At 44.0% G+C, this 16,775-nt stretch overlaps 1 protein-coding gene across 1 annotated transcript in view; it reads right to left on the bottom strand.

The window, feature by feature from the left end:
* Positions 1–16,775, bottom strand: part of LOC144824202 (dynein axonemal heavy chain 11-like) — a 3,356,387-nt gene that overhangs the window by 2,448,660 nt on the left and 890,952 nt on the right. Inside the window, exon 33 of the mRNA XM_078683354.1 lies at positions 9,602–9,685. Within this exon, the coding sequence (XP_078539480.1) occupies positions 9,602–9,685 (84 nt within the window). The remainder of the gene's footprint in view (positions 1–9,601; positions 9,686–16,775) is intronic.

Below are 16,775 nucleotides of genomic sequence, written 5' to 3'. Positions count from 1 at the left end.
ATATATATATATATATATATTCACACACACACACACAGTGTGGGGCATGTGAATATTTCAAACGGCTGTGGAGGCAAATATTTTTACAGCAACAACAATTGGGTTACCTCATTTGATTGACTGTACAAGTTATGCATTGCAGTCAAGTCACAATTGTCCAAAGAAAAAAAACACTGTTTTAGATTAATGAAGACTGGAAGAGCAAGATTAGATAACATGATGGGGAAATCAGGACAAGAATTTCAGAGGGGAGTGGAGGGAGAGACAAAAAGGAAATCTAAATGGTAGGGTTAGGTAAAGGGAATGTAGGTTAAGAGGAGGTGTTTTTTGTGAATGGAAGTAGGGAGGGAACTCTTTGGGAAAATTGCTCTATAGTCTTCATTACGTTAGGAAGGCTCGCTTAAAGCACTGAGTTTCAAGGAAGAGCTTGCACTTGCTGCATAAAGGTTTGGATCAATCTAAGATTTTTATTTCTTGTTTGTAGTTGTTCGGTGTGTTGAGCTTTACAGCTTTAACATTGGTACATGCCGATCTTGGTAAGGAACCATCATCAAATTGTAACCATTTTGCTAATTTGAGTACTGGGATAATATGATCTCTTTCCTGGAGTAGGACATGACTCTTACAGCTTTTGAGTAAAAGTTATTTTATTGGTTTTTGCTGAGTTCAGGAAGACCAGCGGCGGCTTCTCCATTTGGTCGAATGAGCGTTGCCACCCTTACTGAGGTTTCAGAAAAAGTGATCAATAAAATGACTTTATTACCATTTTATTTTTCCTCTGCCAGCTCAAGTTGATTGTGAGGCTGAGACAGGGCCATTGCTACAGATTGGCAGCAGGGAAGATTGGTGGCTGACTACAGCAGTTTAAAGTGCACATGTAACTTTAGCCTGCTGTCCTGCAATGTCCAGCCTGACATGCGCGCTTTAAACCTCTCCAATGCAAGCTATCTTAGACAGCTGGGTGGGGAGCAGGCACAGGCCTCCAGTGCCTGTAGGAGTGCTGAGACTGCCTGCTCCAACCAACTCTGTGGCTTCTCTCATGCAGCAGTGTATGGACTGATTTGGGGAGTTGGCTAGTGCCCGCGCTGGATGACTATAGAATGCCAGTGGTGGAGGACATGCAGTAAGGTAAGTGAATATTTTACTTTTCTTGTGAAATATTTAATCAATGTAAACAGTAACTAAATCTCTGACATGCATTAGATTAGCCATTACATATCACACTCCACCTAAGAAAACTCCCTACGCTCCCCATACAGAAGAGATGCCAATTCAAGCTGCAGACCAAAGCACACAAGGATCTACACACCCAAGGACCCGCCTACATTAACTACCGCCTGAAATTCTACAACCATGAGAAGGCTTTACTCTACCTCCCTTTCACTTGCCCATACTCCCCTCATCTACTGAAGCAGAAGTGGAGGATGCTCCTTCTCCCACATTGCAGCAAAGATCTGGAACACCCTCCCCACACACCTCTAGACCATCACCTCACTTCCAGAATTCCGAACGGCCCTCATGACTAGGCCTGGGTGGTAAATTTCGCTCCGCTCGCAGAATATGCAGAATTTTGGCAATACGCGCTCTGCAGAGAACGTGGAATTGCCCAAAATTCTGCGATCTGCAACGTAGCGGATTTTTTGCGCAAGGAGGTGCGAATTACCGGGATCCCTACATTCGCCGATGAGTTTTCCTATCCGTTTGCATCTGGCCACGCAATCCAGCGAGAGTGTGCGATCGCGAACACGTCATTTGGATGCACCATCGGACATGCGCGTTTGCGAACAGGAAACACGCATTGCGAGCAGGCGGGACAAGTGAAGCAAGATGGCCGCGACTGCATGTGCAAGTTTGTGAGATATTTCCCCCCGAGCATGCAACAGCGCCCCCGAACAGGAAAAACACATCGCGAATGGGCGGAACAAGCAATCCCGCAGCTTGCGGAATTCTGCGTAGCTCGCGGAGATTTTTTACCGTTTTGTGGAACTTAGCGTAACCCGACTATGCAAATTCCGCCCACCCCTACTCTAGACCTGGCTGTTCAAGAAAGATCCTGGGGCCTGCAAGCACCTGGATACCCTAGCGGTTAATTAGCTGTACTTTACAAACCCTGATTGATTGAGTCCACACTATTTGCGAGGATTTTCGGTTAATGATTTCTGTTTAATTTCACATTTAATTAGAGATCTTAGTAGGATCTTCATTTACGATCCCCTTGGTTCTTGATTTTAATATTGCTCCATATTTGTGTTCTACTACGGTCATGATCAATGTTCCCTCTAATTTTTTTCCTCTGTGTGCGGCAGTGGAGGGTCTCTGTGCGCTGCAACCATGGCTATGTGCGCCAGGAACCAAACGTGTCTGCGGCGCCAAATGGCACTCAAAACTTTTACTTGAAAAAGTGAAAAGATGGTGCATTTTCACACATACAGTGCCACAATAAGGGTCTTAAGGGACTCTGTGCCATTAGTTTTGTATGACCATCTGCCCTCTGTGCTACTCGTTTTTGTGCCCCTTTTGCCTTCTGTTCCACTCATTTTTCCCTCGTTTTTTGTGCCTTTCTGCCCTCTGTTCCACTCGTTTTTTGTGCCTTTCAGCCCTCTGTTCCACTCGTTTTTCCCTTGTTTTTTGTGCCCTTCTGCCATCTGTTCCACTCGTTTTTTGTGCCTTTCTGCTCTCTGGCCCACTCGTTTTTTGTGCCTTTCTGCCCTCTGTGCCACTCGTTTTTCCCTCGTTTTTTGTGCCTTTCTGCCCTCTGTTCCACTCGTTTTTCCCTCGTTTTTTGTGCCTTTCTGCCCTCTGTTCCACTCGTTTTTGTCCTTTCTGCCCTCTGTTCCACTCGTTTTCCTCTCGTTTTTGTGCCCTTCTGCCCTCTGTGCCACTCGTTTTTGTGCCCCTTTTGCCTTCTGTTCCACTCATTTTTCCCTCGTTTTTTGTGCCTTTCTGCCCTCTGTTTCACTCGTTTTTTGTGCCTTTCTGCCCTCTGTTCCACTCGTTTTTCCCTTGTTTTTTGTGCCCTTCTGCCCTCTGTTCCACTAATTTTTTGTGCCTTTCTGCCCTCTGTCCCACTCGATTTTTGTGCCTTTCTGCCCTCTGTTCCACTCGTTTTTCCCTCGTTTTTTGTGTCCTTCTGCCCTCTGTTCCACTTGTTTTTTGTGCCTTTCTGCCCTCTGTTCCACTCGTTTTTTGTGCCCTTCTGCCCTCTGTTCCACTCGTTTTCGTGCCTTTCTGCCCTCTGTTTCACTCGTTTTCCCCTCGTTTTTGTGCCCTTCTGCCCTCTGTTTCACTCATTTTTTGTGCCTTTCTGTCCTCTGTTCCACTCGTTTTTTGTTCCTTTCTGCCCTCGGTTCCACTCATTTTTTGTTCCTTTCTGCCCTTTGTGCCACTCGTTTTTCATGCCCGTCAGCCCTCTGTTCCACCCGTTTTTTGTGCCCTTCTGCCCTCTGTTCCACTTGTTTTTTGTGCCTTTTAGCCCTCTGTTCCGCTCGTTTTTTGTGCCTTTCAGCCCTATGTTCCACTTCGTTTTCCCCTCGTTTTTTGTGCCCCTCTGCCCTCTGTTCAACTCGTTTTTTGTGCCCTTCTGCCCTCTGTTCCACTTGTTTTTTGTGCCTTTTAGCCCTCTGTTCCACTCGTTTTCCCCTCGTTTTTTGTGCCCTTCTGCACTCTGTTCCACTCGTTTTTTGTGTCTTTCTGTCCTGTGTTCTACTCGTTTTTTGTGCCTTTCTGCCCTCTGTTCCACTAGTTTTTGTTCCTTTCTGCCCTCTGTGCCACTCGTTTTTTTCCTTGTTTTTGTGCCCCTTTTGCCTTCTGTTCCGCCCGTTTCCCCAGCCGCTGTGCCCCCTGCGGCCCCTGACTGCCCACTGTGGCCTTTTGTTTAAGTATTGCTGGCTCCGTAGTCAGTTTCCAAACACAGCGCGTACTTTAGAACACCCTGTGTTTGGAAACTGTCTCTATGCTTTTGTTAGTAAAGCGCGGGGCAGACTGTGGCCTTTTGTTTAATTATTGTTGTTAATCGGAGCCCGTGAAGGGGCTCTGATTAACAGCTATACTTAAACAAAAGGCCACAGTCTGCCCCGCGCTCCCACATAGCCACAAGCCCCACCTGCCCCCCCGCATCCTTACCTGCACTCCTCACGGCCGCTCCGCCGCCACCGCAAGGAAAAGTGCCTCATGTTCGCGCCGTTCGCTTCTTTAAAGCGCCTGGCGGCGCGACGTCCTGTGTGCGCGCTCCGCGCGATGAGGTGCGCGCTGACGTCAGGGGAGGGGCACGCGCGCGCCATAGAGGGTACGGTGGTCATGATGCCATATACTCTGGTTCAATCTCTGTGGTCCTGCACTGGGCGCTTACCATTGTAGCCTGGCTGTTGCAGTTTAAAACTGCAGGAGGACTTGTTAAAATATATATTTATGAAAGGTAAAAACCTCATTTTTAAATATTAGTAAGTCACCCCATGCAGACCTTGTAGCCCATAAGGTAGGGTGCATGGTATTTAAAAATGGAACACATATAAAATTGATTTTAAAATATCCCTACAGTGACAAGGCCCAAAACGCTATTTTCAATGTTGCAAGCCTAGCTGGCCTATGTGGAAAACCAAAGTGCAGATTAAAATACTAATAAAGCTAACTTGAGAAAGGGAGAAAAATAAAGAGAGCATTATTTTTAATAGTTATTAAAAATCCAATTCAATGTTGAAGTCAGAGTTCTAATAAATATTAAGGAAATGTAATGTTTAGAAAGTTATCCTTTACCTTTCAGAACACTTATTAGTTTGAGCTTTTGCCAACTTCCAGCCAGTGCTTGGCACAGGCAGGCGAGATGTGAAAGAGGTGTGACATTCCTCCCAAGGAGCACATATCAGGCTGACCTGAATGGCCAAAGATGACTCCTCTGATCTCCAAAGATTTGCAAGGAGGGGACTGTGGGAATTCTATACATTGTCAAATCTTGCCTGACAGGTCTTTTGAGCCACATGTAAGACTTTGGTGCACTTAAAAGGGAAAGAACAGGATGCCAGGACAATTCTTCTGTATTCCCTGTCTAGTTGCCAAGGGGCCCTGCTTTTGTCCTATCAGACTTTTGTCTATGGGTTTGCTGTGGGTAAAACCTGCCTTAAAGTGAATTTTAGTGTTAGATGTGGGAGGACACAAGGATTTCCATAGTACACTCTCCATTCCTACCCTCCATATCAGAACCCACGTTTAGTAGGGCCAAAGACCTTCACCATTTTAGACCTGCTCTGACACAGAGCTTTAGGTCTATTTGCAGTAAAAACAAATTGTAACTACTGCAAATGAGGTTAGGTCAGGGCTAGGAGCCTTTACTGCACTGGTCAGAGAGGGATTGGGAATGTCTTAGGGGGTGCCCACCCACAGGGCTTTGAACCTTAAATAGCTGAACCTTCACTCACAGCCTTCTGCTAGGCTTGCAAAAGGATACCATTCAGATTAAATCTGGACTTTGTATTTGTGACTTGTGAGAAGGACCCGAGGAGGTTGGAACTCCTTCCACTTGGAAATCCAAGTACAGAAATACCTCCAAGAATCATAAGGCTGATCTCCTGTGTGGTTCCAGGAACATAAAAAAGTTGATGAGGATATCTCTATTAAGCACCCCAGCTGACCAGTCGCAACTAAACCTGGACTGGACTTTTCCATTGCCCTCTGCCTGAGTCCCTCAGAGTCTCTAAGGACTCCCCATGATGTCTTGGTGGACTTCGAAGTATATATCTGTGGTTGGTTGGACACCAAAAGAAGTTTGGGAACTTTTTTTAAACAATTGCTCCAGAGTTCCAGCGGTTCAAGGGGACTGCATGCGAAAAGTATCCAACTAGCATTTCCACGGCATAGGATTACATTTTAGATCAGTCCCACATGTAGAAGAGATTTTCCTCAGAAAGTCCCTTTTCATATTGGGACTCAGAAACATTTTTGAACCTCCCTACTTCCAGGCCCTAGCAGGGCTTATCTACTTGGTATATCTGGCCTATTGACATTTCATTGTAGAAGGACTTTCTTTTGATCAGATACCCTCTCCCAATTATAGTCTGATCTTTGCCGTTCCTTTCTAGGGAGGCAAAATCTGCACATTAAATAGGGATATATCACTATAGCACAATATCATTATCTTCACTGTTTTGTCATGACCATCGCTATGCTTCAGGAGGTTTTGGACACCTATTGAAGAGACAAAAGATTCCACAACTACTACAAACCTACTTGCAACTAATTTATCTTTAGTGCCACCTCAGTATCATGCACATGGTTTATTTGTTTCCAAACCCGAGGTCTGTTAACTTTCCCCTACTCAGAAATATTACTTCCTATACAAACGGAACTTTCTACAGTAGTAGGAAACTCCCATATTTTACAATGAAAATCCCACTTTGGGATTTTCTTTTTGAACATAAAATAAATTTATGTTTTTTACGAATGGCTCTGTCATGTTGACGAAACCATCCGTCAAACTTACAATGTATTTACAGGAACTACACTGAAGGCAGTTCCTGTTAATTCTTGATATGTCCGCTGGGCTAGCGAGCATTCCAAAACTTGGTGGACGGCAGCTCTGTCAGGTTGACAAAGTAATGTACTCCATTGCCCTTGCGGAAGAGGGGCCGTCCACCAAATATTAAATAAGGCTGATAGACTATAAAGCAAAGGAAGTTACTGCAAGCTCAACAACACCAGTAATTCTATGGTGTGATAAAAGAAGGACAACTTAAAGTAATTATTTGAGGTTCCTAGTTCAACAGGGCAAGGAGACTGTATGCTGTGCAATCGGGCCAGACCTGAACGTTCTAATTTTTTGGCCCTTGAAGGCATTATTCATTTGTCTCGAGGTTCCGGATGTTGATGTGATAAGTGTGCCAATGAATGGACCAGGAGCATCAGAACCTGTATGCTAGATTTGATATTGCAGTTCCGAACTGATTGTGTGAACACACGCAGAGCCTTTCATGGTGCATGGTCATTTAAGCAAGAAAGGGTCAATATTCCCATTTTAAAAAACAGAATTAATACATTTTTTATACTAAAATTTGATTCATATCTTAGGTATAGAAGTGCATCATTTTGTTTAGCAGATTGGGATGGACTGCAAATGTGGAGCTAGGTATCAAATTAAATTTAATATAGCCATCCTACTGAATATACATTAAGGGGTCCTCGCGCCACCGCACCGGCAAACGGGACCTTCTGCAACAGATACAGCAGTCCCGCAATGGCAATTAGGATGCCACCGCCACGTGGCGGTGGCATCCCGCATATATTGTAATGCGGCGGGCGGTGCTGTAAGTAGCACCCACCACAATGCAATATATGCATGTTGTGCATTGGGATGCACAACATGACAGGCACTGCGCGGTCCCTGCCACCTTGTTCATGCCAATGTTGGGGGGTATCATAGGTACCCCTCAAGTGCAGCCCCCTAACCCCCAGCCCCCTGGGGGCCTGCAACGGGCACCTGAAGCGAAAACCGCATGCCTTTCTTTGGCGTAGTCTCCACCATGGAAAGGCATTGAAAATGCTACATGATAATATTGATGGCAGTGCCACCATATTATGGGCCTTTTCCGCCCGATAGGCAATCGGGACGATTGCCTACCACCAAAAAAGCAGCGGAAGGTCTTTCCATCTGCAACGGTACCTCCCGCCATGCTAATGTGGCGGGGGTAAAAGACTGTCCGGTGGGGTGTTTTGGCAGGCGGATCGCCACCGCCGATCCGCCCGCCATACTAATGGGCCCCTAACTATCACTATGCACTTTTCAGAACAACTGCTGCATCTGGTTTTTACATATTGTACCACTCAGTCTGTGTTCTATTTAACTATACTGTCTCTCAGTATTTTTAAAGCTCTATTTAGCACAAAGATGCGTGCATACTGGGCAGAGAAACTTACAAAGCACTAAGGCATTATTGGGGTAAAGAAGATGTCTTTCAATTCTATTATCAATGAATGTAGGTGATTGCTGCCATCTGAAGTGAAGTCTGTTACCTGCTGAGGCACACACAGTATTTCTAATAGCTGTCCATATAAATTTCATATGCAACCTCAAATTGTGTGTGGGTACCAGTCTACCACGACCATAGGCCGCGATTGGTGCTTTGCATTTCTTGGTACTCTTTTCTTTAAAAATGAAAAAAATCATATCTACAGTTCCATTAATTGGAGTTTTTCATTTTGGTGCCATTCGATTTCAGTTCATTTTTCTAATTTGGAGTGGGATTTGTATTGAGCTGCGTTTTTGACTTTTTATCTGTTTTGGTATTTCTAAATACTTCATGCATTTTCTCTAAGTTAAACCTTACTGCTGGGTCATAACTGCCAGGTATTGAGCTCAGGTTTAAATTACTGAAGCATTTGTATAGAGCTAGCAAGATAGTGATTATTACTTATGGTAGACACCAATCTACCCCAAGTAATAAACCATCTTCTCACACTTACCACTCTAAATAAAGTCTATTAAATGTCTGTAATAAATACTACTATGCATCTTTGAAAATAGCAAATACACAGGAAGTGCATTCACCTTATAAGAAGAGTAAAGCTTCTTTTTCTTTTAAAAAAACATTGTAGTTCAATGTCATTCTTCTTTCTTTAACAGTTTATTGTGTTTCTTGCAGTACCTACTAAAGAAAATATAACACGGGCAAAATCTGACTTCCTGTGACATCGGATCAATAAAAACGATTTTCCAAACCACAGTTGGCAGGCCTTCCAGTGGCGGCCAACACAGGTAAGAGTGGTGCAGTGGTGGGGCTGGCTCAGGGGCAGGGCGGGGTCGGGGGTCAAAGTTAACAGACGACAGGGTAGGTAAAATTAAATAAATAAAATCACTTATGTTGCGCTTGCACTTACCTTGCGCTCGCTGCTTTGGCGATGCGGTGAGTACATGGTAAGTGGTTTTATTATTTTTTTATTTCATTTTACTAACCCAGTCGTCTGTCAACTCCCCCCCACCATGCTCCAGCCCCGCCCAACCCCACTGCTCTTACCTGTGCCGGCTGACACTGGGGCCTTCCCTATCAGGGAATGAACTCAGCAGAGGCAGAAACATTGCTGATCAACCTCATGTTTCTGAGGAGGAGGCAGTGTGACTTAGGCACTCATACTCATACTGTAAGGTCCATGCTGCTGCTCTGCCTAGCAAGAGTCAGTGCTTCCACAGCTGCTGCACCAGTATGGGAAGTATGCTGCTGCTTAAGAATTGTGGAGCACTAGGCTGGGAGATCAGCAGGTAGCAGGTGAGAGCTTAGAGACAAAGAGGGATCTTAAATAAAAGATTCATACTCTTACATCAGTCACCTCAAGGAAACACAAATAGGTGCGGCTCGTGTTAACTCTGTTCCAATCCACGATGGTTGCATTTGTTATGTAAGTTTCCCAATCCAAGATGGTGGTAACCATTTTTCCTGTGATGTCATTTTCTGCCTAAATAATTTATCAGTGTGGTTTTGTTCACTTGCTTTCCAACATTTGAATCATTAATCTTTTGCCATCAAGTATTAGCAATACTGCCAAGGAGGCTTTACTTACTTTAATAGATTTAAGTTATCAAATAAATGACAAGCGCGATTTTCCGCAGGCGGTTAATTACCTTGGCAAATCTTCTTAGTTCCATGTCCATTTGCTCCACATTTACTTGCTTCCATGGAGTTTTCATCCAGTCCTTAATACTTGTCTAAAAAAAATGTTTCCCAATTATACCACTGAAATACTTATAATACATTTATTTAATATCTTAGTCCCAGTCTTAGTACAAATTAAACAGAATACTTCTATATTTTGTTAATTAAAACTAGGGTTAAAAATAGAAAACTATGAATTTCAAAAGCAGTGATTAACAATTAATAATGTAAAGGCCTGCATACAGAAAATACAATTAAAACCTGATGTTGAAAGTCATCTTTCGAATAAATTATACTCTTTTATCACAACTTCAACATGGAAAATTGGTGAATCCTTAGCACAAGTAAAAGATTCTGTAAAATGTATCATGCCAATAAATGAATATACCTGCATATCTACTAAAATGCATTTAAGATAATGATAACTAAATGTATTCTCCCTTCTGTCCGCATCCGCTGAAGTTTCATCAGAACTGTCTATAAACTACGTTAAAATATTTTTTTAAAACAATTCTGAAGGACAGAATACCATACCACACCATAGAGAGAATTGTATCCAAAGAAACAAAGAAAGATCAAACTTCAGTGGTTTGAACATGCCGAGGAATGTCTTGCTCTGCAGTTAGGGGTGTACAAAGGTATAACTTCATTCACAGAGTTGCTCAAAGTTGCACTCTGCACAAAATCAGAAACTATTTTTAAAAGGAAAAATTTCCACCAAAAGTACCTTTGTAGGAAGTTTGCCGTAAGTAAGTGAAGTTTTACAACTTTATCTACTCCGAGCATCTAATTGGTATTTTGCAGTTTTTTATATAGTGTGAACTCGGCCCAAGGGTATTGCAGCGCTTGACATGAGCACCCAATACATTACACATGGCCACATTAATTTTCTTTAGGCATGGGGAGATTAGGTGATTTGCCCAGAATCACAGGAAACAGGTTCCCCAGTTACAAGGTTAGTAGCTCTGCCCGAAACACCACATCTTCTCCTCAATATCTCTCCTTTTTGGAGAACGCAAAATATACAAAGCATATATTGCTCAGCTACCATTGGCCTGTCATATCCATGAGCATCAACCATGACTCATATGCACAGAGATGGAAACTAGTTTTCTTTACGAGTTGTCATCATCAAGACCTAATATCATTCAATACTAAGAGAAATAACAGATCAAGAGAAGGGAACAGGGTAAGGGGAAAACTCTACTCTAGTCATGAGGAACCATTGTCAACTATAAATGGCAACATTGAGAGGTCTAGACTTGTGTAAGACCAAGCTCGGTGTCCTGGGATGGACTCATTAGTGATTGTGGCCATTGTATAGAGAAGACGATGGAGCCAAATGAGGAGGGATGTCAATATACAGGAGCTTAATGTGTCATACACATTGAGAGGGCTGCATGGAAGTGCTGTGTCATGATCAGGTTTCAATAATGCAAGACGAGGTATATGCAGCAACTCATTACTTGCCTGGTATTAAGAGTGAGGTTCCTGGGAGAGGAACCTGTGGGATAGGGGGAGAGCATTGTAGGCAATGATGTTTTAGTTTATATTAGGTCTTCGGTCCAGTATCCTCTAATCAGTCTAAAGGAATAAACATAAATTTGCAATAGCAATACTCAAGTATGCAGCACGTGTAGAAGATCACACCTGCACACTCTATATGGGGTCCAATACGACTTATTATATATTTTTTAAAGTAGAATTTTAAACTTTGCTTCTCAAAGAAGCTGATTGTATATTTCAAGCAACAGAGACTAGTCATCTGGATAGTCCTTACCAGTATTTCGCAGCGTTTCAGATCATTTAGTTTGAGAAGAGACGTTCCAAAAGCACATTGTAAAAGCCAGAGACCACACTTTTGTAGGTGCCCAATGTTCTTATGTATTCTAAATCAGGGAATCCCTGTGTCACAGGTCGTCAAGGACCTGCTTACTGGCAGACATAGGCAGGAATGTAAAAATGGTGCTTTAAAATCACTTTAGCAACAACTCTGACCAGTCCCTTCACTATTTCTTGATATATCAAACTGCTTCTCTAAGGGAATACCCATGTATACTTAATAGTAATAGCAACCTTGTATATGGCAACTTTGAGGGAATAGATTCAGTTAAGGACATTAAGCAGTAGGTATTTGCGGCTAAAGATACAACACATTCCTATCCACTGAGATTTTTCAAATATACGTTATTTTGCTCAAATAGGCATTCATGAAAGTAAAACAGGCTGTGATATTTAAGAATATCAAACTTTAATCTTATGCATGTACTCAGATCTAAATACATCAGTCATGATTTGCTATTATAATTGCATTTCCTCAGTAAAGCATAGAAACCCCTTCTGTAACTTTTACTCACACACAGGATGTTTTAGAGAGACGTATCTTATTTTGCAACATGGAGATTCCTAAGAATCTGATGGCTCAACAAATCAGATGTGTGGCTGAAAGGGGTAAGAAAGGCTATTACACAAAATGTTACTTACACTTCCTTTGGTTTTGTATAGAATGTCTTAGCTCCAAATTTAGTTCAGCCAACATTTTCATGAAAAAAGTATTGCACCTAGGGTCTTGTGATAATATACAATCCAGTAAAGGGATACTGTTTGTGATTTTTATATAGCAGTGCATTTCTAATTCAATGGTGAACTGTCTATGAGAGAGTATGGATTATTTAATTTTCAATTCACATTAAATATATTCACCCAAATGTGGTACAGATAATGGGATGGAGAACTTTCAGATCCTTATCTTTAGATATAATCACTCACTATCGCTGTCTCTGTACCTCTTGACGAGGTTCTCAACTTTTTTACTTTTCAACCTACCTAGGCACACACTGCATCTCAGCATACCTGCGCAAGATCAGTTGTCAAACTAACAAAAACTGCATCCTCTACAAACTGCTACTATTAGTATTGAAATCAGTTTACTTTCCACATCCATATTCCTCGATCCATTACTAATTGCAGTTGCGAGGAGCTTTCTCACTCTGGGCACTTGTATCAAGCAAACTTTCTTTTATTTAATTGAAAACACACTGCTCCTTTAACTACTGAAAGGGAACAAGTGCATAGCTCATCTTGTTTTTTTGTGTGTGCCCTTGTGTTTGGTGATCTACCTTCCTAGTGTTTGGGCCTGGGAAAAGGTCTTGTGCATTTATTTTTATATTTAGCAGAGCACAAGCCTTCTTCCCTATTGAATTTAAGCTAAGTGTATGACCTTTTTCTTTTTCTGTAAAGTATTTGTGATATGTAAACAGGTTCTCGGACAGATTTCCCTCACAAGTTAGGTTAAGCAGGTGCTGGGCCTACTTTCTTTTTGATTTTGTTAATTGTATTTGGGGTGCGGGCCCGCTTTTACTTGATTGTTTATTTTATTGAAAATACGACTGGGAGAGAAGGCATTGGTTCCCTCTACTGAGGGAGGTGTCCCCTGGTCACTCCTCTGCTGTAGTCAGTCCAAGTTCTCCAATGTTTGAGACAAGTAGTTTGAAAGTTGAAGAGATTACATATTTCCTTATTCATAGTTACTTTTATTCAGGTGTCAAGGAGAGAATCGACTAGAAAAGAGTTTGCTCCTTCTTCTTTGCTCCTTCTTCTTAAAGTGGTGTGAGGCTAAGGATTTATCCCCTGTTCAGTGTTCCCAGATAATGTTAACCAACTTATGCAGGAGAACTTTGATAAGGGATGGTATACTGCTGCCTTCAAACTCCACTCAATGTCCATCAAAGCATCTCGCTCTCCTTGTGGAACTTTGTCTGAAATTGAAGTCTGGGTATCCTGACGTTTTAGGTTATGACATCCTCAGACCTATAGTAGGAACATTTTACAAAATTGGGATATTTTATTGGTTCTGGATTCTTTAATTGAAGTTCTGCTCATGTTTCTTACTTTCAAGCAGATGTTTTTAGTGGCCATATCTACTGCTATATGTATAGGTGAATTAACAGCTTTTTTCAATATCCTACGTATCTTAGAGCTTTTGAGGACCAATAGTAATTTCTAATTTCGACAGAGCCCAAGAGCTTGTTCTTCCGGTTTTGGATTCTGACTGTGATGGTATCATAGATGTGGCAAGGGCAGTTACAGTCTATTTGTCCAGATCTGCAATTTCAGAAAATGTGACTCTTTATTTGTAAATGTTGGTTAGGCAAATAAAGGTGAAGGTAGTTATTTCGATGGATTGTGTTAAAGCTGGTCTTTCTTATCCTTGAACTATTCAGACATGATCACCTAGAAGTATGGCTGCTTCTTGAGCTGAATGGGGAGGAGTCTCCATGATAGACATGTGTGCAGCAGCAGCCTGGGCAGCTCAATCCACTTTTGTGAGATAATATTGATTGCATGTTGCTCAAGGCTCGGTATCACAATTTGGTACTAGGGTTCTGAATGCAAGGAATGTTCCCTTATTCGTTTTTATTAGGCCTTTTTTGTGTATCATTAAAAGATTTTGTTTAGCGTGGAATTTTTCTTCGATACAGATCATATTTCTCTATAATGATTGCTTTTTATAGCTGCTATTAGTGAGTGGAGGAGGAATGTGGAAGAGGAAGGTGATGTTTATTTTTCTTATTGGTAATCAGCATTATTCCGATTCCACATTCCTCGTCCCATTACTCATGTTAACAAGGTTGCTCTTGTTCTCCTTTAGTAGGTGGAAGGGCAGCGCGTTTTAAATTGAATAAAAGAAAGATTACATGATACACGTGCCAAGAGTGAGGCAGGGCCTCACAACCAGCAAATGGTAATGGGAGGAAAAATGTGGAATTGGAGTGCCGCTCGAGGCTTTCTCACTGACACTTGGACTGCTGGGGTTTCCTGTTGCGATCATCTGGGAGCTGAGGTCACCTGTGTGGACGGCGGCGGCAGGAAGAGTGGGACTGCGAGTCCCAGGAACGTCAGCGGCTTGCTTGTTGGCCGCACCTGCGAGACTCTTCCCCCTTGACCCCGCCCCCTCCCAGGAGCTTAAACCCACGCCTTGCGGCCCCCGCTCCGCGGGTGCCGCTCGAGGCTTTCTCACTGACACTTGGACTGCTGGGGTTTCCTGTTGCGATCATATGGGAGCTGAGGTCACCTGTGTGGACGGTGGCGGCAGGAAGAGTGGGACTGCGAGTCCCAGGAGCGTCAGCGGCTTGCTTGTTGGCCGCACCTGCGAGACTCTTCCCCCTTGACCCCGCCCCCTCCCAGGAGCTTAAACCCACGCCTCGTGGTCCCCGCTCCGCGGGAGCCGCTCGAGGCTTTCTCACTGACACTTGGACTGCTGGGGTTTCCTGTTGCGATCATCTGGGAGCTGAGGTCACCTGTGTGGACGGAGGCGGCAGGAAGAGTGGGACTGCGAGTCCCAGGAGCGTCAGCGGCTTGCTTGTTGGCCGCACCTGCGAGACTCTTCCCCCTTGACCCCGCCCCCTCCCAGGAGCTTAAACCCACGCCTCGCGGCCCCCGCTCCGCGGGTGCCGCTAGAGGCTTTCTCACTGACACTTGGACTGCTGGGGTTTCCTGTTGCGATCATCTGGGAGCTGAGGTCACCTGTGTGGACGGCGGCGGCAGGAAGAGTGGGACTGCGAGTCCCAGGAGCGTCAGCGGCTTGCTTGTTGGCCGCACCTGCGAGACTCTTCCCCCTTGACCCCGCCCCCCCTCCTGGTTATTCTGAAGGACCATTGGCCATAAGAACAAGGCAGGCCTACGCGCCACGCGGGACGCGCGCGGGCTAAGCCCGGGCAAAGGGCGGGCCGTTTGAGGCCGTTAGAGAACGGTAGAGACCGGACCGGGCCATCCCCCTAACGTCCCGTTTCCTTGGTTTTGTTCTCTGTCCATACGGTAGATTACCGCTACAAGTTCCATCATGGCTAGTAGTTGCTTCTAGATAGAAGCAAGTCTGCTCCCACTCTCTCCGGAACATTGGACACATTTATTTTTAAAGCTAACCTTGTATCTAAGAAGGGTACCTCTGTATCAGAGGAAGGCGTAGATAGTCCCTGCTTATCTTCGCCAGGGTTACTAACAAATACCAGTACTCCGCTTTTGCTCGATGCAACCCACCTCTCCATAATGGATAGCATTGACCAGACTATTGAGTCAGTTCTGCAACAACTCAGGACACCGTCATCTGCGACCAGGGATAGAGGTACATCACGTATTATTAGTGATGTAGAGGTTTCCTCTGTTACAGAGATTGTGCCACCTGGGGATCAGGGCATGGATGCTAATTTGTCAATATGTATGGGTGATAGTGAGGAGCCCGCAACTAAAAGAAAACGAGCCAGTAAGCCCAAAAGTGCTAAAAGGACTGTTATATCTACTGTGGAGGAAAATTTGGGCGCTCCCGAGCCCCTAAGCTCGGGAAAGAACGGGGTGATTCCGGGTGTTCTACCTATTTCATCTACACCAGTGCTGACACAGCCATTTATATTTGGAGGCGTTGTCCCTAACACCTCAGATTCCCTTATTGCCTCACTCACCGCTGTCCTCGAAGGTCTCTTGAATCCTCTCATTCTCAAATTGGATTCGATAGATACGAGATTGACAGTAGTTGAGAGACTCTGTATGGGCATTCGAACACAGCCGGGGGGTGGAGTAAATCCTGATGGAACAATAGGGAGTGGTATGGGTGTCCCCTGTCCTCCTCCGACAACTTTTGCTCAGGCCCCTCCAACATGTATAGCTCCTACTGGGGAGATGAGTAATAATATTATAGCTCCCGGTGTTCAAACCGTTCCTGTACCACTCCCCAGGTCTGCCCCACCGATCCCTCCCCCCAGAAAGTCAAAACAACCAGTCTCGGCTAGACAACCCACCCAGGAGAGCCTAACAAATGTGCTAGGTCACAGCTCTAACTCACAGGATAGCTCCAAATCTAGGCGTATGGCAGTTAACCTGCCTCCCGAAGCGATGGGCTATACTGCAATATTGATGGGGGTCCCTGCGCTGGCCAACGGCGTGAAGGAGTCTTATGACTCCTTACGCAACAAGGTAATTAGCTGGCTTAATATCCAAAGGCCACTTCCATCTGATTTAAAGGGAGAAGTTCTATTGGTTAGAAGGGTGCCTTGGATTGGGTATACTGCCAAGAAAACTGTGGGGGACTGCATAATTGTCAGCTTTAAGAGCCCTCAGGTTGTTACCTATATTTGCAACTGGTTCGGC

Source organism: Lissotriton helveticus, chromosome 3_1, assembly GCF_964261635.1.
Source record: "Lissotriton helveticus chromosome 3_1, aLisHel1.1, whole genome shotgun sequence".
NCBI lineage: Eukaryota > Metazoa > Chordata > Amphibia > Caudata > Salamandridae > Lissotriton > Lissotriton helveticus.
This window is presented reverse-complemented; position numbering and strand designations above follow the sequence as displayed.